General features: G+C 38.4%; 1 protein-coding gene across 2 annotated transcripts in view; it reads left to right on the top strand.

The window, feature by feature from the left end:
* Positions 1-14,702, top strand: part of MGME1 (mitochondrial genome maintenance exonuclease 1) — an 18,714-nt gene extending 4,012 nt beyond the window's left edge. Inside the window, exons 3-6 of one of the 2 annotated variants that reach the window (XM_077872092.1) lie at positions 36-68; positions 1,931-2,147; positions 12,892-13,024; positions 13,639-14,702. In XM_077872092.1, coding sequence (XP_077728218.1) covers positions 36-68; positions 1,931-2,147; positions 12,892-13,024; positions 13,639-13,812 — 557 coding nt within the window. In that variant the 3' untranslated portion in view covers positions 13,813-14,702. The remainder of the gene's footprint in view (positions 1-35; positions 69-1,930; positions 2,148-12,891; positions 13,025-13,638) is intronic. The other variant, XM_077872093.1, reaches the window with a different exon arrangement.

Genomic DNA, 14,702 nt, shown 5'->3' with positions numbered 1-14,702 from the left:
AGGTTTTAATTCCATCTGTCTTAAATTTTTTGTAGGCCTTTCATGTGCTAATAATCCAATTGAGCCAGGTAAATTTGGAGTGTAATAATTCAGTTCTTTAGTTGAATTTCATTTAAGTCCACAAGAAATTTCCCAGAAGTGATTCCAATTTTTTGCCAGTGGTAGAAGAACTGACCTTTCAAAATATTGGTAAAATAGTATTTGACAAATGTAATGTGCTTGAAATTACCCAATTAGATGAGATTTTCCTTATTTTCTGGGGGTCTTTTTCCCTGCATGAATATTTCCTACTCTGCTTTTGTGTATATGTAAATGATGGTCCCTAATTTTGCCATCCTCACTCTGCTGTATGATGGACTGGAATTGAACATGGTCTCTATTGCCAGGCTGCTAGTCTATCTTTTTTGCTTTCGGGCAAATTAAGAATATTGTGTGGGCCTCACTCGTTAAACTGGGAGTAATGATTCTTATCTTGCTGGATTGTTGTGTTTGAAAGTTAAATAATATTTTGAAAGCGCCAAGATCACTGTTTAGCACAGTGCCTCCTCTTTGTTTCCTTCCCTTTTCAAGGGTCAAGTGAATATGTAGAATTTCTTGGATTTGTTTGTGTTGTCTTCAGAGTGTATGAGGATATACAGATATCAAATCATTTTGTTGTATACCTGAAATAAACACAATCTCATGTCAGTTATACATTAAGTTTTTTTTTTTTTTTAAGATTTTATTTATTCAAGAGAGACAGACAGAGGCAGATACATAGGCAGAGAGAGAAGCAGGCTCCATGCAGGAAGCCCGATGTGGAACTTGATCCTGGGACTCCAGGATCACACCCTGAGCCAAAGGCAGACGCTCAACTGCAGAGCCACCCAGGGATCGCTCAAAAAAATTTTTTAAGCATATGAGGAAAAATTTCAGGGCAGAGCTACTGTTTAAGCTGTTCTAGTCCCCTCGAAAAGTACAGAAGAGTGTTACATATTTCCTCTCCTTGCCCCCAAGTCCTAAAACATCCAATTTGTTTTTAATTTGTATAAGCCTTGATTTTCATTCCTTGTTTATTAGTAAAAAGATTCTCTCTACCTATGTTCATTAACTCAGTGTTAGTCATAAAAAGAACTGTGAACAGAAGCCCTGTTCCTTCTTTCTAATAATTATCATAACTAGTTAAGTTACTAAAATGAATACTTAAATTCATAGTACCATACATTACGTGTGGTCTTGTTATCCCCAGATCTTCAACTGTAGCTTTGGCCTAATTCTACTAGAAATTCTTCATTTTAACTTATTTTTTTTAATTCAAACCATTTTAATCCCTTTGGTTTTCTTTCTTTCTTTTTTTTTTTTTTTTTTTTAAGATTTTATTTATTAATGAGAGACACAGAGAGAGATTGGCAGAGACATAGAGGGAGAAGCAGGCTCCATGCAGGGAGCAGGACACGGGACTCCATCCCCGGTCTCCAGGATCACACACTGGGCTGAAGGCGGCGCTAAACCGCTGAGCCACCCGGGCTGCCCTCCCTTTGGTTTTCAAAGTGCATTCTTAGATTTCACAAGAGGCTAAAATGTGGTATCTTAGCAGTTATCACTTAAAGATAATTTATGGAGGCAGCCCGGGTGGCTCAGGGGTTTAGCACCGCCTTCAGCCCAGGGCCTGATCCTGGAGACCCAGGATTGAGTCCCACATCAGGCTCCCTGCATGGACCCTGCTTCTTTTTCCCTCTGCCTGTGTCTGTCTGTCTGTCTGTCTGTCTCTCTCTCTCTCTCTCGCTGTGTCTCTCATGAATAAAAAAAATCTTTAAAAAAAAAAAAACCTAAACATCTAAAAAAAGATAATTTATAGAATTTCTAATTTTATTGTTCAGAGGGTTTTAAGTATTTGTTTTTTAGTACTAGCTTTTTGTTTGTTTTTCTTTTTCCCCTGATTTCTTTTCAGACATATTTTTACAAGGGAAACGGTTCCATAAAGCCTTAGAAAGCATACTTTCACCCCAAGGGGACTTGAAAGAGAGAGATGAGAATCTTGAATGTGGATATGTTGAAAGTGTCCAGCATATTCTGAAAGATGTCAGTGGAGTGCGAGCTCTGGAAAGTGCTGTTCAACATGAGACCTTAAAATATGTGGGTCTACTGGACTGTGTGGCTGAGTATCAGTAAGTATCAGAATTTTTTTTCCATCAAAGTGTGGAGATAAATTAATGCGGGTAGGACAGATGATGCCTGTCAAACAGTATTTTTTCTTCTAACCTGCTGTTTCAAGATATAGCCATGTGAAATAAAAACATATGTGATAACTATAAAAGAGTTGGGTATGGGGCAGGAGGTAAAGACAGATACAGGAGGAAGAGCCTCATAATTCTTGTAAATCTGTGTTCCAAAATCAAAGTGTGTGTATGGTGGAGAAAAGGTATAATTTTTCAATATCCAGCATGTTCCTCCTCCCCTAACCCCAAGCAAGCTACCAACCACTAGATCCAATTTGCTGGGGCACTTGGGTGGCACAGTCAGTTAAGTGTCCAATTCTTGGTTTTGGCTTAGGTCCTGTTCTCAGGGTCATGAGATCGAGTGCTGTATTGGGCTCTGTGCTAAGTGTCGAATCTACTTAAAACTCTCTCCCTCTCTCTCTGCTTTCCCATGTACTTGTATGCACACACTGTCTCTCTCTCTCTCAAATAATTCTTAAAGATCCCTTTTGATTTCTGCATTCTCTTTCCCATTTCCCTAAAAATAGCACCTTGATCTGTTAGCCCTGAAAATAATTTCTTTCCCTGGCTTCCATGCAGCGTTTGCGGTGGATAGGAACTCTGAGCTTACTTAAGCTTCCTGTGGTTTGTAAATTGCTGCTGTGTTACTATTTTTCCCACATACTCCAGATTCCAAAAAAAGAATGTAAGCCACACACCATGATAGGTTAAAAACCTGTGAATGTAACTCTTTGGAACTCCAGTTAAAATTTAAACTAAAACAAGTTGACAGAATATGTATGCATTAATCTAGAAACTGTTCAAGCCCCCTAACAGTTTTGTGCCATAGCTGCCTCATATCTGAAGAATTCTATGTGCCTAGAAATTCAATAAGCTATTTTTAGTTGCCCTGTAACCAAGGTGGCCATACCATCCGTTCTACCCAAGGCCTACAAGAAGTTTGTGACACCAGACACTTCACACAGTGCTGTCCACAGTACCAATGTTTGTTTTCTGCCTTTTTTTTTTTTCTTTTTTTAATTCATGAGAGAGAGACAGAGAGAGAGAGGAGGCAGAGACACAGGCAGTGAGAGAAGCAGGCTCCATGCAGGGAGCCCGACGTGGGACTTGATCCCGGGTCTCCAGGATCACATCCTGGGCCAAAAGCAGGCCCTAAACCGCTGAGCCATCCAGGGGTCCCTGTTTTCTGCTCTTTAAGTGGAAAGTATCAACACTGAAAATATGAACATTAAACATTTTAAAAAGTAAGGTTTCAGAAATTTTAAAAACATTTTTAACAGATAACATGTGTTTAGTTAATCCAAGCAATTAAGTCTCCCATCTCTACCTTTTCTTTAAAAAAGATTTTTAATGCGGCATTAAATTTATCATAAACTTCACCATTTTTAAGTATATAGTTATCATTAAATACATTCATAATGTTGTACACCATCAACACCATCCATCTCCAGGACATTTCATCTTATAAAACTGAAATTCTGTGCCCATTAAACAGTAATCACTGTATTCTTCCTCTACTTCCAGTCCCTGGCAACCACCATTCTATTTTCTATCACTATGACTCTTTATACCTCATGTGGGTGGAATCAAAATATTTGCCTTTTTGTGACTGACTTATCTTTATCCTGGCTTTTGATGCATAATTTTTAAAATTTTTGCCTGTAAGCCAGTTTGTCTATTTTTTTGTTGCCTGTGCCTTTGGTGTCCTATCTAGTAAAGAGGAGGCAGAGACACAGGAGGAGGGAGAAGCAGGCTCCATGCCAGGAGCCCAACACGGAACTCGATCCCGGGACTCCAGGATCGCGCCCTGGGCCAAAGGCAGGCGCCAAACCGCTGAGCCACCCAGGGATCCCCATATAGGTCTTTAATTTCTTTCAGCAATGATTTGAAGTTTTAATTGTATAAGTTTCAGGATCCTTGATTAATTCCCAAGTACTTTTTTATTTTTGATGTTATTATATGGAATTGTTTTTGTAATTTCCTTTCCAGATTGTTCATTGTTTATGTATAGAAATGTAGTTGACTTTGTATCCTGCTACTTTGCTGAATTTATATAGTCCTACCGGTTTTTGTGTGGATTCTTTAGAGTTTTTAACATAAAAGATCATATCATCTGTGAACAGAGATAGTTTTACTTCTTCCTTTCCAATTTGGATGCTTTTTTATTTCCTTGTCTTGCCTAATTGCTCTGGCTAGAACATCCAGATGCTGTTGAATAGAAGCAGTGAAAGCAGACAGCGTTGCCTTGTTCTTGATCTTAGAGGAAAACCTTCCAGTCTTTCATCGTTGAGTATGATGTTTGCTGTGGGCTTTTTATATATGGTTTTTATTATGTTGAGGTAGTTTTTTTCCTAATCCCTAGCTTGTTGAGTATTTTTTTCATAAAGGGTATTTCATTTTGTCAGATGGTTTTTCTTCATCAATAAAGATGATTATGTGGTTTCCTTCATTCTGTTAATAAGGTATATATCACATTGGTTGATTTTTGTGTGTTGAACCATGTTTTGAATTGAAACATGAATTGAAAACAATTCATTCCAGGAATAAAGTTCACTTTATCATGGTGTATAATTCTTTTAATATGTTGCTGAATTTGATTTGCTAGTATTTTGTTGAAGATTTTTGTATCAATGTTCATAAAGATTAGTATTCTGTAGTTTTCTTGTAGTGCCTTTTTTTTAAAGATTTATTTATTTATTTACTTATTTATTTATTTGATAGAAGGAGAGAGAACAAGTGAGAGAGCACAAGCAGGGGGAGTGGCAGAGGGAGAGGGAGAAGCAGGCTCCCCGCTGACCAGGGAGCCCTGCTGCGGGGCTCAATTCCAGAACCCTGGGATCATGACCTGAGCTGGAGCAGATACTTAACCAAGTGAGCCACCCAGGTGCCCCTCTTGTAGCATCTTTGTCTGGATTTGGTTTCAATCTATGCTGGATTCATAGAATGAGTAAGAATGCCCTCTTTTTCAATTTTTTCAGAAAAGTTTTAGCATTGTTATTAGTTATATCAATGTTTGGTGGGGTTCCCCCATAAAGTCATCAGTCTAGAGCTTTTACTTGCCAGGAGATTTTTGATTAATGATGAAATCTCTTTCTAATTACAGAGCTGTTCAGATATTCTATTCTTCATGATTTAATTCTGGTAGGTTTTGTGTTTCTAGGAATTTATTTCATTTAGGTTATCCAACCTGTTGGCATATGATTTTTCATAGTGCTCTCATCCTTTCTATTTCTGTAGAATTAGTAATAATGTCCCAGTTTCATTTCTGATTTATGTAATTTGAGTCTTCTTTCTTTTTTCTAAGTCCATCTAGGTAAAGGGTTGTCAATTTTGTTGATCTTTCCAAAAAAACAGTGTTTAGTTTCTTTCTTTTTTTTTTTTTCCTATCGGTTTTCTCTCCTGAATTTCATTTGTCTCTTCTCTCATCTCTTTTATTTCTATTCTACATGCTTTGGATTTACTTCTTTTTGTTTGTTTTGGGTTTTTTGTTCCTTAAGTTGTAAGGTTAAGATGTCAAATTGATTCTTCCTTGCTTCTTAATGTAAGTATTTATTCCTATAAAGCTGCCCTAATACTGTTTTCACTGTGTCCCATAAGTTTTGGTGTGCTGTGTTTTCATTCTTGCTCACCTCCAAGTATCTTCTAATTTTCCCTGTGATTTCTTCTTTGGTTGATTTTGTTAATTTTCACAAATTTGTGATTTTTTTTTTCCAGTTTTACATCTTTTATTAATTTCTGACTTCATCTTGTGATTAGAGAAGATACTTTGTGTGGTATCTTTTTAAATATATTGAAACTTAATTTATGGCCTAATGTATGGTTTGTCCTGGAAAGTGTCCTGTGTCTACTTGAAAAGATGTGCATTCTGTTGTTGGGTAGAAAGAACTATATGTCCATTAGATCTAGTTGGCTTATTGTGTTGTTTTAAGTCCTTTATTTCCTTACTTACCTTCTGTCTGGTTCTATCCATTATTGAAAATAGGTATTAAAATCTCCAACTAGTATTATAGAACTGTATTTCTGGGGCACCTGGCTGACTCATTCAGAAGAGCATGTGACTCTTGATCTTGGAGTTGGAGTTAGAGTCCCATGTTAGATGTAGAGATTACTTAAATAAAAATAAAGTTTACAAAAAACCTATTTCTCCCTTCAATTTTGATGGTTTTGCTTCATATATTTTGCTAGTCTGCTACTAGGTGCATAAATGTCTATAATTGTTATATCTTTTTGATGTAGTGAACCTTTTTATTAAATATAATGTCTGTTTTTGCCTCGTCTTTTTTTTATTTAGACTGTTTTGTCTGCTGTTAGAACTATCTTTGCTTTCTTCCAGTTACCATTTGCACAGAATATTTTCTGTCTTTTTACATTCACCCTATTTGTGTCTCTTGTAGACAGCATGTAGTTGTTGAATCGTGTGTTTTATCCATTCTGCGAATCTCTATCTTTTGATTGAAGAGTTTAATCTATTACATTTAAAGTAGTGATAAGGAGAGACTTCTGTCATTTTGTTATTTGTTTTCTATAGGCATTCTAGCTCTTTCGTCTCATTTCCTGTATGTTACTGTCTTCTTTTGTGTTTTGTTTCCCTTTTTGTAGTGAAACATTTCAATTCTTTTCTCATTCCCTTTATGTATATTCTGTAATATATTCCTTGTGATTTCCTTGTGATTACCATAGGGATTACATTTAGCATCCTAGTTATAATGCTGTAATTTGAATTTGTACCAACTTAACTTTGACATACAAAAACTCCTTTAACAGCTTTGTCCCTATCCCTTTTAATTATTGATGTTACAAAATTGTCTTTATATTATGTGCCCCAAAACATAAACTAACAATTTTTTAGGCTTCTTAGTCTCTTATATTATGTAGAAAACAAACCACTGACCCTCCACTCACCCATCCATGGGCCCCTTCCTCTCATTGCCAGCAACAGAATACTACTGGTAGGATAAGGTTAAAAGTTAGAAAGGGAGTCAGTATGTCTTCAAAAGTACTTTGGAACATGTCTAACTCAGGATCTTGCAAAAGTGGCAAGAATTTGCCTGGTGGATCCAACAGAATGTGTAGTATTATGGATATACAAGTGTAAGGAAATGGACTGGAGCAACTGAGACAAAAAAAAAAAAAACTTGGAGCATAAATGAGAACTAGCTCTGATGGGGCAGGAAATGATGCAGAGACTCAAGTCAGAGGAGCTCCAATTTCAGCAGCAATAGCTGATACTCCAGCTGGAGTTGAAAGTGCAAGAAAAAGCCTAGGAGAACTGCAGAGAGCTCAAGAACAATTAGAGAAGGAGATGAGTGGGGCACCTGGCTGGCTCAGTTGGTTAAGCGTCTGCCTTTGACTCAGGTTATGATCCCAGAGTCCTGGGATTGAGCCCCACATCAGGCTCCCTGCTCCACATCCCTGTCTGCTTCTCCCTCTCCCTCCACCCCTACCCATTCCCACACTCTTACATACTCTCTGTCTCAAAAAAATAAAATCTTCAACAAAGAAAGGAGGAGATAAGAATGAGTATAGAAAATAAGAGCTAGAGCACCTGGGTAGCTCAGTGGTTGAGCATCTGCCTTGGGTTCAGGTTGTGATCCTGGGGTCCTAGGATCGAGTCCCACCCACATTGGGCTTCTTGCAGGGAGCCTGCTTCTCCCTCTGCCTATATCTCTGCCTCTCTCTCTGTGTCTCATGAAAAAATAAATAAAATCTTAAAAAAAAAAAAAAAAGAGCTAAGGTGTTTCCCATAGAGAGGATACAGCAGCAGAGTCTGGCCAAACACTAGTTGAAATTTGTGATATGGGGCAGCTCACTTGAGCAGAGTGGAAGAATATGATGAACCAGTGCTATCTGATGTTTCATTAAACACTGATCAAGATTTGTATGATCAACCAATCTAAGAGTAATAAATTTTTCTCCTTGTTTCAAGTTTAAAAAGAAACTGTAGAAAATAAAAAGTAGAGTTAACAAATCATTGTTAGGGCAGCCTGGGTGGCTCAGTGGCTTAGTGCCGCCTTCGGCCCAGGGCATGATCCTGGAGACCCAGGATTGAGTCCCACGTTGGGCTCCCTGCGTGGAGCCTGCTTCTCCCTCTGCCTGTTATCTCTGCCTCTCTCTCTTCCTGTGTCTCTGCCTCTCTCTCTCTCCTCTCTGTGTTTCTCATGAATAAATAAATAAAATCTTTAAAAAAAAAAATCGTCGTTAAAATAATACTCGCTTTTATAATTGCCGATATATTTATGTTTATTGAGGTCTTTGGGCATCTTTAAGACGAAAAAGGTCTTTTTCTAGTAGATCTATCACATCTTTTTCAGGGACAATCTCTGTTGATTTATTTTTTTTCCTTTGAATGGGACATACTTTCCTGTTTCTTTGTATGCCTTGTGATTTTTGTTGTTGAAAACTGGCTATTTGGGATGCCTGGGTGACTCAGTGGTTGAACATCTGCCTTCGGCTCAGGGTGGTCTCAGGGTCCTGGGATTGGGTCCCACATCAGGCTCTCTATGGAACCTGCTTCTCCTTCTCTCTGTATCTGTGTCTTTCTCTGTGTTTCTCATGAATAAATATATAAATTTTAATTTTAAAAAAAACCTGGATATTTGAATCTAATATGTAACTCTGGAAATCAGGTTCTCGCTCTACCCTACGGTTTGCTGGATTTTGTTCATTGTTTTTGTTCGGGGTTTTATTATTCTTGTAGGCTATCTCAGTGCTAAGGATCAGCCTGAGGTATAAGCGTAAGGTCTTCTCAGGTCTTTTTTGAGCCTGTGCCTTTCCCTGGACATGCACAGACACTTTCTGATTTTCCCCATATGTGCAGTTTTTTTTTTTTTTTAAGATTTTATTTATTCACGAGAGACACACACAGAAAGAGAGGCAGAGACATAGGCAGAGGGAAGAGAAGCAGGCTCCATGCAGGGAGCCCAATATGGGACTTGATCCCGGGACTCCGGGATCATACCCTGAGCCAAAGGCAGACGCTCAACCAGTGAGCCACCCAGGGGTCCCTGTGCAGTTGCTTTTGGATGTTGTAGTCTTTAGTATCTAATTCCCAAAAGAAGAAGAAGAGAAAAATGAAGGGTTAGGGAAAAAATGGGCATTGGTCCTTTAAATCTTCTGGAAGTCATTCAGCTGGAGGAAGAGGGGCTTGCTGCAGTGAGTGGAGAGGTACGGTAACAGTGGCCACCCTGCTCTGGTCTACTCTCTGTGAACAGAAACATCAATCATTGATGAGAGCACAGATCCTTGACATTTGGAGAATGGGGTCCTTTTTGTCCACTCTCCTTCCCACAAGTTGTGTGCATGCTGCTCCAGGATCGTGTGCAGAGCTACCAGCCCCATGAGAAGAGGTGGGGAGATGGGTAGCTATTAAGAGCCGAAATTGACCAAAATTAACCACAGTTTACAATCCAAACCTTCAATAGGCCCTAGATTTCCAATAATTATGTCAGACATTCTGCCATTGCCGTGTTATTCTGCCATTGCCGTGTTATTTAGGTGGGCCTACAGATTTCTGGTGCTTCCTAACTCTTCCATCTTCCCAGAATCCTCCACTCCCACTCTGATTTTAAATTCTTGTGATCTTGGAGTTCCTGGGTGGCTCAGTCAGTTAAGCATCCAACTCTTGATTTTGGCTCGGGTCTCGATCTCAGGGTTGTAAGATTGAATGCTCCATGCTGGGCACTCTCTCTCCCCCTCACTCCCTCTCTCCTTCCCTGTCTAAAAATAAAGTTCTTGTGATCCTTTTTTTTTTTTTAAGATTTTATTTTAGTTATATATTTATTAGGGAGGAAGAGAACACCCAAGGACATGAGTAAGACAGAAGGAGAAACAGACTCCCCGCTGAGCAGAGAGCCCCATGCAGGCCTCAATCCCCAGACCCCAGGATCATGACCCGAGCCAAAGGCAGACGCTTAACTGACTGAGCCACCCGGGCACCCCAGTTCTTGTGAACCTGAGATATTTTATGACTGTATGTACAATCATTTGTCCCCACCCCCACTTACAACAGAGTTCCAAACCCTGCTTTTTATCATTTTGAAAATATTTTAGAGGCCTTTCCTTATTAGTATATAGATCTGCAGTATCCTTTTCTCTTTTAATAATTTTCCATTACTCAAAATTAATAGCTATTAACAGTCACGTTTGCTTCCAATTTTTTTTTTTAATATTGTAAATTAAGCTCACACACTTGTAACCATAACCACATCTTCCCTCCTCTTGCAGTCCCCTGGCCAAAGACAATCACTGTGATAAGTTTGCTACTGTATCTTTTTAGGCTACTTCCTATACTACTAAATACACCCACAACACTATATAATGCATGCCCAACACATTGCCAATCTACTTTCTACATACACATACCACACTATAACACACATACACAAAATACCATGTATTGTTACCTGCATGTCTATGAGAGTCACAATATATAGACATTTCTCTATGCATAGTATCACAAAGCTGGTAAGATATTAGGCTCTAGAGCCTGGCCGGCTGGGTTTGGTTTCTAACTTTTCAGCTTAGCCTTAGACTAGTTAGCCTCTCTGTACTTCTTTGTTCCTCTGTAAAATAAAACAAATAAAAGGACTTACCTCATTGAGTTGTTACAGAGATTAAATGAGACATTCTCTGTATAGTACTTAAAATGCATACTATATACTCAACAAATGTTAGCATGATGATTTTGACCTTGTCCTCTCTTAAACAAACAACCTTAACTGTTGTTTGGTATTCCTTTATATTAATGAGCCATATCCATTTCCCTTTTGGGAACATTCAGTTTATTTCTAGTTTTTCACAATTACAAACTGTAGCAGTGTTCATGGCTCCATATATACAGTGTTGTGAGAGTTTTCTGTAGGCAGGTGCACTGGTTCATTTGTTGGTTTGTTTTGGTAGATGATATATATAGTTTGGATCAATTCAGTTGGTCTGAAATAGGCCAGGATAGGAATACTTAAATTTTTCAGGTACTTGTCACTTGCACCCAGGGTATCAAACCATTGCTCTCTGTGCATACCTAAAAGGGAAATTGCTGGGTGATGAAAGGGTATGAGCATTTTAATTTTTCCCAGGTGTGAGTGTGCTGATTTGGGCACACCTTTAATGACACAGTGTTAAACACAATTTATTAACATTGTCAAGACTTCAGTGGTTTCGACTGCATTTGACTTAAGTTAGGGTGAGCATCTTTTCATTTTTATGAACTAAAATGTTTTAATTTGGGTTTATACTAAAATCTCTTTTCCACATTATTAAGTTCTGCAAGTTAGAATATATTGCAAGAAACAGTGGTCCATGTAAGAAATCTTTATTTTTAGGGTATTTTGATATATTTTAGGTTGAGAATTAAGAAGCGTCCTAGGGATACTGGGGCCTTCTCTTTATTTGTATAGATTATAATTGTTTTGTAATATTACAAAGTTTGACAAAGCCAATAAAACTACCTCTAGACCTGCACTGTCCAAGAGGGCACCCACTAGCCACATATGGCCATTAAATACTTGAGCGTGGCCAATCTAAAGTATGCCACATTTATAACATATAAATATACAAAATAGTTTTCAGTGCCTTAGTACAAAAAAGAATGTAAAGTATCCCATTAATAACTTTTTTACATTACATAATGAAACGATAATATTTTTGGTATGTTGGGTTAAATAAAATATTAAAATTTCACCTCTTTTGATGTGATTACTAGGAAATTTGAAATAACATACATAGCTTGCATTTTCTTTCTTCTAGACAGTGCTACTCTAGGTTGACTTTATAAAATACCTTGCATAAGTTGTAATTCTAGAGCCAAGTTGATGGTGGGTAATGTGCATACTTTCTACAAAATATCCCTCCAAAATGGTTTTGAAATTGAATTTCATGAAAGCCAGAATGAACAGATAGTCACCAGTTATCAGTTTGCTCACCCTGTGATCCTTCTGATAGCTGCACTTCACAAGTATAAAATCCTACCAGGAGAGGGGTAGTGAAGAGGAATGTACTAGTTACTTGACTTTTTTAGGAAGTGGCAGGAATTTTTTTATTTTCCCAGTATCCTTCATAGTAAGACACCCTACCCTGTGTGTAAACTTTTAGGGCAAGGACCAGGTCTTCTTATTTGTATTTCTGCATATAATTGGTGCCTATTAAATGCTGATAGATTTGAATCTCAGCTTTGATTTCTGAGCAAGAAAATTTCTGAAGCACCATGATGCTTTGTCCTTTGTGATGGGGACTCTGCTACTGGTCTATTGTGGTTCACCCCGATAGATACTTTAAATGAGATCAACTAAGATAGTGATAGACATAGTTTCAATTCCCATGTCAACTGTTAAAGGAAACAAGGCCATGGAGGTCCAAAGGAATTTTAAGACAAGTTTAGAAACTGGACTGTGGAAAAGTTCCTCAGCACTTCCACATGGCCATACCTGTAGTTCTCACCAGTGTACTTCAGGAAGCACTTCCCATCGTACCCCTGACAGGCCCATTACTGACCTGAATATAGGGCTCAAAGGAACGAGAACATCACACTTCTCTAATCCTCAGAAGTAAATCTCAGAAGAGCTGTCTTTTTGAAAAGTGGAGAAGAGAAGCAACAGTCATTGGGTGATAAGTAGTAAACCATACCTAAGATGCTTAACCTATTAGAGTTTCTCAGTTTGAACTATTACCTATGAAGACTTCTTTGGTGTCTCTTTAGGGGCAAGCTGTGTGTGATTGATTGGAAGACATCGGAGAAACCGAAACCTTATATTCGAAATACATTTGACAACCCACTGCAGGTTGTGGCCTATATTGGTGCCATAAATAATGATGCCAACTACAGCTTTCAGGTCAGGACACTGAACCTCTACTTATGTAAAGCTTTGCTTGATGCTTATTTATGGCTACTTAACTCCTTGTGGTTTTTTTGGTTTTTTTTTTGTTTTTTTTTTTGTTTTTTTAAGATTTATTTATTTATTCGTGAGAAACAGAGAGAGAGAGAGAGAGAGAAGCAGAGACACAGGCAGAGGGAGAAGCAGGATCCATGCAGGGAGCCTGAAGCGGGACTCGATCCTGGGTCTCCAGGATCACACCCTGGGCTGAAGGCAGTGCTAAACCGCTGAGCCACCGGGGCTGCCCACTCCTTGTGATTTTTATTGTTTGTGTCCCACTGCTTACTGTTCCTTGACTTTCTACCACCTTAAAAAGCACTTCCCCCTGTTGTGAGCTTTCTGTCCTTGCTAATAGTGTTTTGGTGTTTACAGTCCAATCTTCAATATCTTCCTTGTCATCTTATATATGTTCTTATATATCCTGGTGTACCTTGTCATCAGTCCCTCTTAGAAACAGTCAGGAGATATTACTGTAGATTGTTTTGTTCTGAGTTTGCCCCAGAGGAAGAAGGAAATGAACCTCAACTCTGATCCTACTATAAATATTGGAACTGTGCTGTGTTTCTTCCTAGGTTCAGTGTGGCTTAATTGTGGTGGCCTACAAAGATGGATCTCCTGCCCACCCACATTTCATGGACACTGAGCTCTGTTCCCAGTACTGGGCCAAGTGGCTTCTTCGACTAGAAGAATATACACAGAAGGAAAAGAACCAGAATATTCAGAAACCAGATCAGGGGACAGAGTGATGTTTGGGAAGCTCTATTGCTGTTTACTATAGAGATGCCACAGGATCTGAGAGCTACATAACACAAGTGGAAGCATTTGTTGAAATGTATTACAACTAAAAAGTTCGAAAGCCAGAGAAGTTTAGATCTTAAGGATTGGACTTGGGCACAGGAAAGAAGCACAAGTAGGCAACGTCTATCATTTACCTGGAAAAGGGCAAGCAGGCACTGGTGGCTCTGGGACTCCCCCTTAGAAGTTTCTGTATCCCAAGCAGGATGCTCAGTCCTTGAATTGAGATTGGAGGGTGGGAGGTTTGGCATGCAAGGAGTTCCCCAGGGTACCCCAGGAGGGAAGGGTCTGCACACCCCCAGGCTATGTATAGAGGGAGAACATAGGCCAACTCCTTCTGTCAATGTGGTTTCCTAAAACTAGTTTTATATGTTGAAGATTTCTATATATTTGGGGAAGGGGGAAGCTTTCATTTAACATTTTTGAAAAAATTCATTTTTTTCATATTTAATGTGATTCTTTAGCCTTAAGTAAACATTGTTCTCTGGGAAAATTCAAATTCTCATATGAATTATGAGATTCATAATTATGGATATTTTAGTAGCTCTATTCTGGTTTGAGTCCATGAGCCATGTACATAAAGTAAAAGGATCACTTGTGAGATTCTTCAGCTAGGGGGGAGCAATAATTTTTGTGTTTTTGGTAAGTAATAAAAAGTATTAGTTGTCACTGAGATGCCCATAATAAATCCCCACTATAGCTTTGGGGAAAGGCTCCCTGTTTTATGGAATGGGATAGCATTTAAGTTACAGTTGTGGTCTTAGAATACTAGGGTGCTACAATTAATTTTTTCTTTAATTAGCTATTATAAGAAATAAAATACAAGATGTGAGTAAAGTAA

Source organism: Canis aureus, chromosome 26, assembly GCF_053574225.1.
Source record: "Canis aureus isolate CA01 chromosome 26, VMU_Caureus_v.1.0, whole genome shotgun sequence".
NCBI lineage: Eukaryota > Metazoa > Chordata > Mammalia > Carnivora > Canidae > Canis > Canis aureus.
The sequence above is the reverse complement of the archived record's forward strand: the minus strand, read 5'-3'. Positions and strand labels throughout refer to the sequence as shown.